Raw genomic sequence first — 11,942 nt, 5'->3', positions numbered from 1 at the left:
TGACTTACAGATTCTTGAGTAACATTCCTATGTGCAGGATGTGCTGCCTCTAATACCCGAAGAGGCCAAACAGGCGATAAGGGCTCCTTCTGTGTAGTTAGTGTTTGAAAGGTCAGCAGTTTTTCCTTATTAGGTTGTGGAATATCTCTTTGGGTTGCTGCTCAGATAGCCCCCAACTTATGCACTCCAGTGGCCTGGCTCCGATATCTATCTTCATTCAAGGCCCTGCCACTTGCGCTTAGAGAGCATGCATTATGGTGAAAAGTTTCCTCTGGGCGCCACTATGGAAACTGTCATCAATGGAATGGAAGGGCTTTCCCAACGTATTATTGATATATTGCAGTATTGCTGGGGAAGTTCAACATGCCTGAGGTAGGACAGTAAAAGTGAGCTCCTTGCTCTGCCAAGTGAAAACAAAATAATTTCTTTTTTCTTCTTGGAGAAATCTAGAGCAAGGAACATGAGCAATGTCTAGGGCTATTCTGTCCAAGAGTAGTATAATGTGAGCCACACGTGTAATTTTAAATTTCCTAGTAGTCACTCTATTAAGAAAAAGGTAAAAAGAGACAGGTATAACTAATTTTACTAACATGGCTCAGTTAACCCAATAGATCCAAAATATTAATATTTCAGCACTTAAATATAAAAAATAGGTATTTTTCATTCTTTTTCTCAAACTAAGTCTTCAAAATCCGTTCTAAATACATGCATTCTAAATACACTGAGAATTGCACATCTCAATTCAGACTAGCCTTTGATCGCTCAGCAGCTACATGTGGCTAGTGGCTGAAGGCCCGGACAGTGCAGCTGCCGGCCACATACTGAGTGCCGGTAATGGATGCAGTCAGTTCAGTCACCTAGTGGTATATCAAGTGCTTTGAGTGACATGGCGGCCACTATTAAAGCCACAATGATCTGCAATCAGGGGCCACAGACACTGTATTTACTCACTGGCTACACAGGCTGGGAGTTGGAAGGTAGTATGCGCTACCACTCCCTCCTGGCAACGGAATAAGCCTTGCGGGTTGTCTTTCTCACCTACTGGTACTTGATACTGTTTCAGCTGCACAATCCTGGCAGGCTTTGAAAATACAAGAGGCTCTGTAGTCACCAGGAGGGATGGCGATGACCACACCCACCCGGCAGATGAGGGTACTATGCTGGATTGAGGGAACCCAGCATGTCTGTACCAATCCTGCAGTCTGACAAAGGGACCATGAGCACGGTCCCATCAAAGGGGCCAATGGCATCTGAAGCAACTGTGCCAAGTCTCTGGGTGTAAGTAAAACCAGTCTCAAATCCTGCCAGAGAAACTTACTGTGGACCCATCGGGTCCAAGAATGACAGCTCCTTGGGCTCCAGTGGCTGCCAGGTCTGCAGAATCCTCCCCGCACCTAAGTTCCGGAAGACATGGACTAGGGCACAAACTCAGCAATCCCTATGACGAGGGCAGAGGACTGGCCCCCAGGCCGAGTTTGCTCTTGAGGGCACTCAAATCTGGATTGAAGGGCCCTCTAGCAGTCGGGCTAGAAAATCAGTCTCCTGGGTAGCACAGAGGCCTGTGGGGCTGGGGAGTCTCATTCCAGCTGCATTAACGTGTGCTTAACTGCTTCGCTTCCTCCCCTGCACCCTTCTCCAAGGACACAGGAGGCGGCTTTGGAGACTTGCCGTCCAGGTAGTGGGAAAACTAACGGCCTTCATCACCCAGGATCCCCTTGCGTCAGCTCTCCACAGGGGTCTCCTTGATGCCCGCTCAAAAATCAGTCATTTTTGATTCCTGCACCCCTACCTCCTCTCTGCAACCTCTTTAGAGTGTTTTTCCCATCTCTCCTTCCTTAGCAATCCCTTTGTTCAAGGCCCAGAGCCATAACAGTGCTGCCTGAGGGAGCCTCAGAAGGACGCCTGGAGTGTTCGCCTCCGGCCTTTTCATTTTTGCTGGGTCCTGGGGCAACTTTTACAGGGCCCCTTATCTCCTCTTCCTCTTTTGGGTGGGGCCTAAATCAGCACCGAAGGATTATCCCATCCCTCACTCCCGGGTAGAAGCAGCAAAGTTAGGGACGTCCTGCTCATGTAAGATCCCACTGGCTTCTCCAGCATTCTCTGAATTAAGGTCACTTGCTCGCAAGTTATCCCTGACGCCCAGGATTTTCATACCGTCGGTCTATAGTGCCAACGTGCCTCAAAGCAGCTGCGACCTCAGTAGGGAAGTCTCCTCTTTGTGGCTACGTGAATCTGATTTCCCCGAGCATCCGGTGCAAGCCCAGGGCAGGCACATGTGCTCTCTCCCCATTGGCTGGACTAGCCAATTCATTCAGCAAACGGAAATCTGGTGGTAAACCTCAAATGCTGGCCATTCAGTGCCACTTACCTCATGGGTGTAGCTTCTTCATCACGCAAGCTGTTCAAGCCTCATGGGACTGCTGTGACTATTGTTGGGAGTCCAGTTCCCTGTGTTTTGAAGCCCCTCGGTCTGGACCTCAATCCCTCACCCTCTGCCTAATAAGCCCCTGGGCGGTACACTGCACAGTGCCAGGTTTCATGTCTGAGGTTAGGTTGCATCTACTGTTCCAGTGGCACTTGAGACCAAGGGCTCTTTTCTGTCAACTTCTTTTCCCTTAGGGCTCACAGGGCTGACTAACTTGTAGGGAGGGCCAAGGGATGGAAGAGTCTCTATCTGCCTCACATGGAGGACTTTCCAGAGCCTCTGTGGCACATGGTATGGCCCTAGACCAAGGCCGAAACATGTTCACCAGTGATTTCAGCTCAGCTAGGCCTCCCACCGCTAGCCCTAGGAGGGGTGTTGTGCAGCCCTCGTATGGCTTAGTTGATCCCTTTTGCAGTTTCCCAAAGGCCAGAGCTGGAATAAGTGGAGTTTGCCTCATGTGGGGCACTCACGTGGGTCACGATCTGTGTGACTCGGTGGGTGAAGGCAAACAGCACACCAGCATGCAAGAGGGGAAGGTTTTAATGAGGGAAAATTACCAGTAAGGGTCAGGAAGGAGAGGCATGTGGACGCCCATTCTCTCCCGCAGAGACACATGCAAAGGCCGCCCCCCCCCCCACCCCCACCCCGCGTGCTGCATCCCTGGGGCTGGGCTCCAGGGGAAGGTGTATCTTCCCTGGGAGTCTACCTTTCCACAGGGCAACGCTGATGGTGGTGGCCTTGCAGGCAAAGGATCAAACCAGGGCTCAAATGCCAGCTGTCAGGGGAGCTGTCTGGGAACACAGCCTGCTAGCACCTGTGACCTTTGGGAAGCTGGATTTGGACTGTGGGGCAGAGGAACGTCCAGGAAGTTGGATGTGGGCCCAGTCCCTCCTGCTAGGTGGTTCCAGGCGACCTGACAGAGGCTCCTGGAGTGGTGGGCAATCCCGCCTGTCCCTCCACACTCTTCAAGTGTAAATCTGATCTCGTTTAAAACCCTTCAAAGGCGCCCAAAAGCCAAACCTCTAACATGGCACGTAGGCCTTCCTTGGCCTTATCTCTCGTCTCACCTCTCTCACTCTCTACCTCAAATTCCGTGGCCTAGCCACACTGAAGCTTCGGGAAGCTTCCCAAACTGACTTTTTCATGCTTAGATCAATGGCCCCAGCCCTTTTTATCCTGGCTAACCTCTCCAACCTGTCCTCCGTCTTAGGTAAGATTTCACTTTATCCGAGAAGCCCTTTACTGACTCCTCGCCACCCTGATTTGGGTTGTTTCTATGTGCTCCCACCTCACCCTGTGCATCTTAGTACTTACTGTACCATGTGCTGGAACTGCCCACTGACTCACTGAGCTCTCCCACTCGACACTAAGCTTCTTGAAGGCCTGAAATATTATCTCTGTATTCCCAAGAAGCCTGTGAAGTGCTTGCTATATAGCGAATGTGCACTAAATATTTAATGAGAACCAGATGAAATCAGGCGGGTGCTTCGTTAACAATTACTCTGTAGTTTTCTCCATATAAAACATGAATACCTTCTTAATGCATATACGACTTTGGAGTTAGGATACCTTAGCAACCACTTACTTAGCCCATGAAGAAACTGGAACCTGGAGAGGTGACATGACTCTTCTAGCAACCACCGAGCTAGTCTACGGCCTGGTCAAGTGTGGGATCTACCTCCTGATTCCTCCCTCTTCACAGTATAATTCCTTAGGTTCCTTTTTATCACGTAGTATCCATGCTGAGCTTGCAACTTTTAATGATATATATTCCTTGAGCACTAGTACTCTGTTCTTTGATGTAATACCTTACAGGTTTTGATCTCCAAGGAAATCTGACAAAGATGCCTTAGTATTTACCAAAAATAACACTGGAATTTTTTTCCTCCTCTTACCATAAACCATCTATGTTCTGTATGATACCGAACAATGATGATATACCCCAAGTTCTCAGGATTGCATGTAACCATCTTCTGTTGACACTTACATCTTCCTTCTAGTTTTGGACCTGTAATCAAGTGTATGGTATATAGAAATTGGTGGGAAGACCTTTAGGCACTTAGTTTTGAAGCCTATCTTTAATCATTTAGCAAGTGCAACTTGCAAAGACTTTTAATGCCTCTCCCATTAACATAGAACTCATCAGCATAAAATACAGATTTCCCCGTTTCTTCATGGAAAGTTCTGAGAGAAATGGAAAGTAGATCTCTAAATAGCCCCCAATAAAATTTTTAAACAGCCCTAGATAAACACACAGAAGGAAAGACGATCAAAATTTAAATACTGGTACACATTAAGCCTTCTGAGCAATCAAGACTAGCATCTGGTAATGGCTATTTCAGAATAACTGCTTATCAGAGGCATCAGAGGGTCATGAGGGAAAGATGCTATTTATGGCCATGAACCAAACTGGCTCAAAAGTGATCAAATCGGTATATTGACTCTAAAAGGCACTATATTCCTAACCACCAGGAACGGGAAGATCATGGTCAGATGGGAGAAATGCCTCCGAGTGAGCCAAATTGAGTCTCAAGCCTGCCGCCACCAATAGGTTGTTCACGTGTAGCGAGCACTGAAATGCGAGACCAGGAAAACCCAACAAAGTTACTTGAGGATGGCTGCTATTTTTCAACATAGACATATTTAATATTTTCCAAATGGCAAGGTAAGTTTATGTGTGCTCAGACAAGAGTATGTGTTTAACACGGTTTAGTAGCATCCTATGTAATTAATGTGTTCAAATTCTCTAACTGGGGATATGCAGAATTAGTTTCAAATATCTACTTTTCTGCTTTTTAAGGGCACATAAAAGATTATTTGCAAGGCATAATGTATGCTTTGCATGATTAATACCTCCCCCCATCGTTAATTTTTGTTATATTTAGAAATTTAAGACCAGGAGCAAACATCTGTCAGACTAATTTTTTGCTTTTTCATAAGTGCAACTTTTTAATAAAAATTTACATCTAGATAAACAATCTTCAGATTTTTGAAACTTTAATAAGATTTTAAAAACATGACTTTGAACTGAAAAACATACACGTTTAGCACACAAATATTGTAATATGAATAAACTCCAACTCCGTTTGAAAACATGTGACTCAAATTACAGTTTTAGAAGTTAGTAATTCACATTTAAGCAAGTTAGCGCCTTGCTGAATTCAGCCTTTGTAAAAAAGAGACTTAGTGCATATTGTAATGGCACAATGTGCTTTTGTACCATTTTGTTGACTTTTTTCACCTTATTAAACAAGATCAAGTTCTTGAAAGTTGGTAGATAACGGCTAACTTCCTATGACATGTGAAATTTCCAATGGTAATACAGTTACATTTTGTAACAGAACGTTTTATAGATTTCTTTTCCTATCTTAAAATTTTAAAAGCAATCATTTGTAAGGATTGCATCAACGTCAATTTAGCAGAGGAAGATCAAACTTTATTGAAACTGCTTGCATACAAAATATATTGCACTATAACCAAACAAATGTCAACATAAAATCCAATCTGTTGTTGCTAATATGTACAGAGAATATTGCCCAAGAGCAGTTACATTACAAGGTCATTCTACCTTGGTTAATTATCTACAGTATTTTAAACCAAACAGCTTACAGATGATGTGTGCAAGGTACCAATTTCTGTTTTCAAATACTATACATTCCCAGAATAAATAACTAGAAATCAACATTAATGTTTGGCAATACTTTTAAAAGACTTTTTAATATTCTTGAAATCATGTGCAGTTTGTTGCCATTTTTATATGCTTATTTGTATGCAAGGAAAAGTAACCGTAAAATGAAAATTCAAAGAAACAAACCCACAAAATACATCAGAGGCAGAACTTCGGTTTGTACGGCTCTGTACAGATTCAGTGGTACCCCTACTTGGAGTTATTTTTTAAGAAAAATATAACATCTTAGAGTGAAGGTCCTTCACATATTTTTCCTCTGTAAATCTTGTTCATAAGAAAAAAAAAAAAAAAAGAGAGACTCAAACCCAAAATCCAACACATCAAAAAACTAAAGAAAAAAAGTATCATTTGTTAACCAATCCTAGTCTGCTTTCCAATTCTGCTTATACATTTGGACCTAATATTTCAAAGTTTACAAAACATTTAACCTGCTTCCATTGTTTCTTAGACAAAGTACCTGTACTTCACAGGATTATTATGCACACATGGAAATGACCTTCCTATCTCCCCCAAATAAGCTTGAAATTAAAGTATGAAAAACTTCACAAAACATGGGGAGGACAAAATAAAAACAGCTCTAATTTAAAACTGGTCATCAGGCCAAAGAGAAGGCATATCCTACTAACTTTTGACCAGGAAGATTTGCTCCTAGCTGAAAATGTTTTAGCCTCTCTCAAATGAAAAGACAGTTATTTCTTCTCCTGTCTATATAGAAAAATTACACATCCCTCTCAATAACACTATTTGTCAAACTTCAGTGCAACAAAACAAAAACAAAAACAAGTCTTATTCTTTATACTGCCTAACCTGATGTTTATGTAAGAAAAAAAAATATGGAAAGCATGCATTCTTCTATAAAGTACTAATGTTTGACAGGGTTTGCTACATCTTTTAACATTTAGTGTTTCCAACTTATCTTCCCTGAACTCTGCATCCAAATATAATATTCCTACCTGCCAAGATATAAAAAAGGCACAGATCATACAACTTTTTTTTTGCTAATGAAAATGACAAACGTCACATCACACACATCTCAGGGTCCACTAAAATACTGGAAAAGTGGACCAAAACATAAACTGACACAGGACATGAAATGTCATTGGCCTTCCGTATGAGACTGAAAACAGAAGTGTAATATGATTACCATAAATGCTATTTATTCAGAAAAACTGAAATGTACCAGTGAGTTATCACCCAACGCAGGGTAACGGTCCAAATTAAGAAAGAATACCACTGCTTGGTATTTAAAAAATAAACCAAACGAAAATCCTGTCCTGAAGTGCTAAGTATACTTAATTACTTAAAAGTAATGTTTCAGGGGCTTCTCTGGTGGCGCAGTGGTTGAGAGTCCGCCTGCCGATGCAGGGGACGTGGGTTCGTGCCCCGGTCCGGGAAGATCTCACTATGCCAGGGAGCGGCTGGGCCCGTGAGCCATGGCCGCTGAGCCTGCGCATCCGGAGCCTGTGCTCCGCAACCGGAGAGGCCACAACAGTGAGAGGCCCGCGTACCGCCAAAAAAAAAAAAAAAAAAAAAAAAAAAAAAGTAATGTTTCAAAATTTTAAGATCTGTTTCTTTGTGCAAATCTGAAAACTGTTGCTTATGGCCAATATGACAAAAAATAAAATTCTTAACAGAACTGGTGTTCATTTCATGCCCTGTGCCACCTTGCCTACTATTTGTCTTTGGCCTAACAAAGTTTCTAATATGGAATAAGAATTACGGAAATGGTATAGGGAATATAACTCCAGAATTATGCCGTTTAGGGTACTCCATTCACAAGTGGTTGCTGACCATCCGCGCTGTCTGGCTTTTCCTTCTTCTGGTTACGATCTTTACCCGTACGCAGCCGGTTACCTTCACCGGAGGTATTCTGTAATGTTTTAGTGTGGACACTCCTTTCATTATTGCAGTCAACTCTGATCTAAAACAAGTTACAGTTGTTATATACACAGACCATATCCTACTGTAATCTGTAATTGGCCTGATGAGAAATTTAAGCCCGAAGGGTAAATTCCACATCTTAAAAGGGGGATATGGGGGTGAGAATAGAAGAAGTGCAAGAAATTATGGTCAGGTAGGATCTTTATTTGGTTTCTGATTTTAAAACACTCTTCTTTAACTGGAACACACTGGTCATCTCACTGTGTCCAAAGTTAGATAAAAACTCACAATCCTGCCATGTCTTCTTCTAAGCTTTAGTTAACATCTTTCTGTCTATCATGAGTATAATTAAGTTTCCTTACACTGAGGGCGCTCACTGTCTTACAATAAAAAAAAATACGAGCGTTGGTTTCTAGTAGCTTCAGTAAGGCTACTTACTTGCCTTCAGTAAGGCAAGTCAGATGATCATACAACTTGAACTCTGAAGAATAAGAATGGTACAGGGAAATTTGAAGACACTAATGTGTGGAAGAACTGGAATCCCAGGAAGAGTGTAGAGATGAATACAATTTAAAAAATAATATTCTGAGATTTATGCAATATTTTAAGTGCCAACACTGAACACTTAAACACTGCTAAATAGACTTCTAAATGCTGTACAAAAGGAAGATAATATTGACAAATGGGCCTAAAACAATTACAAATATTGATCTGCTTCAAGTGCAAATGTGACATATAATCCCAAAATGGTTTGCTGTAATTTCAAAGTGTGTTTAAGTGTTGGTCCTGGGTGACTGTTTTAACTGTTGGGTTGTGAAGAGCGGAATTATAAAACTGGTACATAAATGCCTTACATCTCTGTAAGGCACATGTGTGTGCATTATTTCATCGATCTCTATCTACGTCTAAGGTCTTTTCTATGCTGGTCCTTAAGAACCAGCCAATGGTTAACACCTACTTACAACCGCTATGAATTCTAAGAAATACTCCATCATGGAGTTTCTGCCCTTAAAAATCATCTCTCACTAATCTTGGGTATTGGTCCCAAACCAATCCATAGGCATGAAGGAACCCTAAGTACTTGGATTAAGTCTTCAGAATTAAAGAAGCAGCAGAAGAGAACATGGGTTCTGGGAATCAGATACCAGCATTCAAATATCACTCTACCGTATGCCATCTATGTGATTCAATCTTTCTAAACATCAGTTTACTCACCTATAAAACAGAATAATAAAACTTTTTACACTTCAGGGGGCTGCTGAAAGATTAAGTAAGATAAAACACACACAGAGCACTCAGCAAAGGTGTCTGTCTGGACACGCTCAGGGGTAATTTTCAAATTACTTAACAATGGGTTCGGCACAGGTGATTACCACTTGAGATGGGGTTCTCAGAATAGAGGCTGGCTGTATATAAGCAGCTGACTGATTCAGCAAGTACCAGCTGAGTGTCAACAGCCCTGTGTATCATGATTATTACCCTTGAGCCAGACACCTTTTTTCCCTTACTTTCCACTCAAAGAGGACACTCTATCCATGTAACTCAGGGGAGGAGGGACCCACAGGGCTGACGCAAGTCTCTCTTGGTTCATTCCTGGATGTTTCTTTTCTTGGGCAGTTCGTGGGGGGGGGTGGGGGGGCGGTTGGACCACCAATGTGGTATTGAAGTCACACTGAGGCTGCAAAGTCTTCAGAAATACTGAGACTGCATATTCTCTCGAGAAATCTTCTTTGTATACTTGTCGCAAAGGACTAAGACTGCCCACAAATGTAGTGTTGAAAGGAAAATATTTCAATGTACCAAATTCACAACCTTTGAACATGCTCAAAAATCAAGTAAAATAAACTCATACATCTCAAAGTACTGTAACTCAAACAATTGAGATGGAAAGAGGCACACAGGTTTACCTGGAGGGATCCATCTGCGGCTCTTCCTTTAGCCTCTCTTGGATTACGTGGACGATTATCTGTTCGGGAGTGATCATCGTTTCCTATAGGGACGTTTTTAAAAGGTTCGATGGTCACTGATTCTGACATGCTTATTGGAAGTTCTTTGTTCCCCCATCCTCAATTTATTTAGATCCACCACAGAATCTAACATAGGATCAACAACCTAGTGATTCCAGTTACACACTGGCTAATAACCTAGCATGCTACCAAGGAACAGAAAATATTTCTAAGGCATCACAATTCTGCATCAGCTGTTACAGGTCAACCTGAGCTAATGATCAGACTGTGATGTTTAGAATACCAGAAGAGGTGAAACTAGTTATCAGTGTTAATTCATGTATTTATTCTATGTGAACCAGAGGGAAAGGAAGGCTGTCTAATATTGCCAATTGCATGAGCCTTTCCCATGGTGACCAGTACAAAACCAGAGAAATGGGGGTCTTGGTAATACATCACTGAATCAGCAAGGTTCTTCATAGAACTTCAGACAGCTGTTACAACTGACCTTCATTTCTCGACTAATGAAAACCTCTGTACCTTTGAAGCCACCTCCGCGTCCTCTTCCTCCCTGTCCTCTTCCTCCACCTCCACGCCGTCGCCCGTCTCCTCTGCGCAGGAAGTTCTCCCTCTCTTCCTCTGTTGGAGCTAATGACCAATCACTGAGTTCATCTCTGTGGTCAGATTCTGTTTCAGAAGCATTTGATGCTTCAGAATTAGTTCCTATCGAGAGTTAAAAGTTATATACCGTTGTCCGACTTAAAAAAAAAGTTAGGTTAACAGAAGCTTCCAGAGACGTTTCAGGGGTAATCCATTACTCTTCCCAATTTATAAGCCCACCAAAGAGTATTATCACCTTCCATTTTGTAAAACAAATTATCTTAAATTCAAAATGAAGGTCTCCACAATATTTGAGGTAATTTTTGTTTTAAACATTTTTGGTTCTCATTAAAAAAAATAAAAGATTTTATTAGCCATCTAAGTTCAAACCTGAGTATGCCACATCATTAAACAGCTGTGCTCCTTTAAACATCTGTGCTCTCTGGAGGAAAAGTTGTCTACAACAGTTAAATGCAATACCTTGATCAACAAAACCTCTATAAAGAGGGTTCCTTTTAACAAGGTTTGGCCCAGGCACAGAGGGGAATGCATACATTTTGGTCACCTCAGAGAGGGTGGCAAAGGTGGCCACCATGGCTACTATCTCAGGGAAGGGTCTCTCGTGCGATAAGGGATTGGACCTAGCTGAATGGGGATATGCTTGCCTGATGCTTGGTCCACAACCTTCCCTCCCACTCCCACTGGGATAATTGATCATTATAAAGGATTTATTGTAATAAACTTGTTATGCCTGAGGGTCTGGGTTAATGACATAAGGGATGGGAGTGGGGAAAAGAGCTCCACGGTGACGGGGGACTTCAACAGCATAAAGAACAGACTGCTGGGAGAGGGATTAGGGGTTAGGTTCAAGGTTGGCCTTAGGAGTAGGTGTCTCTCTCCCCGACTCCAGAATATCAGCTCTACTACCTCTCTCTCTTCCTCTGTTGGAGCTAATGACCAATTATAGCTTCACCATTATAGCTTCATTCCTGTGGATCTTGAAGGCTTTTCCATCTTAAAGAGTTCCTTTTTGAAATGCAAATATTTGTGAGATGGATTATACCTTATACCATCATAAGCAAGTTACATAGTAGATACACAGTTGAGCAAGAAAGACAGTAGGCACTGGCAGTGGGACAGCGTTCAATGAAAGGTACTGGGAGAGAAGAAAGAAGCACTGAAAGAAGAGCTGAGAAGGCAAAGAGAAGCTTCGCCTACTTCTTGACTGTGCCTAGGGCTGACTTTGGCCATGCCACTCAAAATCACCTGACGAGCCACAGGATGCAGACCCCTGATTTACACAGTCCATCCAGCAAGTATGACCAGCACATGCCTGACAAAAAATGAGCCACAGTACACAAATGAAAAAAGTTTTGGCTATACAGTAATAAAATCAGGAAAG

At 42.5% G+C, this 11,942-nt stretch overlaps 1 protein-coding gene across 16 annotated transcripts in view; it reads right to left on the bottom strand.

Moving 5' to 3' along the window:
- Positions 1 to 6,312: 6,312 nt before the first annotated feature.
- FMR1 (fragile X messenger ribonucleoprotein 1) overlaps positions 6,313 to 11,942 on the bottom strand; it is a 35,637-nt gene continuing 30,007 nt past the window's right edge. For 4 of the 16 annotated variants that reach the window (XM_079910876.1, XM_079910881.1, XM_079910868.1 and 1 more), the window contains 3 exons: positions 10,481 to 10,663; positions 9,902 to 9,984; positions 6,313 to 8,034 (listed from right to left, as the gene is read on the bottom strand). In XM_079910876.1, the coding sequence (XP_079767002.1) occupies positions 7,873 to 8,034; positions 9,902 to 9,984; positions 10,481 to 10,663 (428 nt within the window). In that variant the 3' untranslated portion in view covers positions 6,313 to 7,872. The remainder of the gene's footprint in view (positions 8,035 to 9,901; positions 9,985 to 10,480; positions 10,664 to 11,942) is intronic. The other 12 variants (XM_079910874.1, XM_079910871.1, XM_079910875.1 and 9 more) reach the window with 5 other exon arrangements.

Source organism: Stenella coeruleoalba (genome assembly GCF_951394435.1).
Source record: "Stenella coeruleoalba genome assembly, chromosome: X".
NCBI classification, from domain to species: Eukaryota; Metazoa; Chordata; class Mammalia; order Artiodactyla; family Delphinidae; genus Stenella; species Stenella coeruleoalba.
This window is presented reverse-complemented; position numbering and strand designations above follow the sequence as displayed.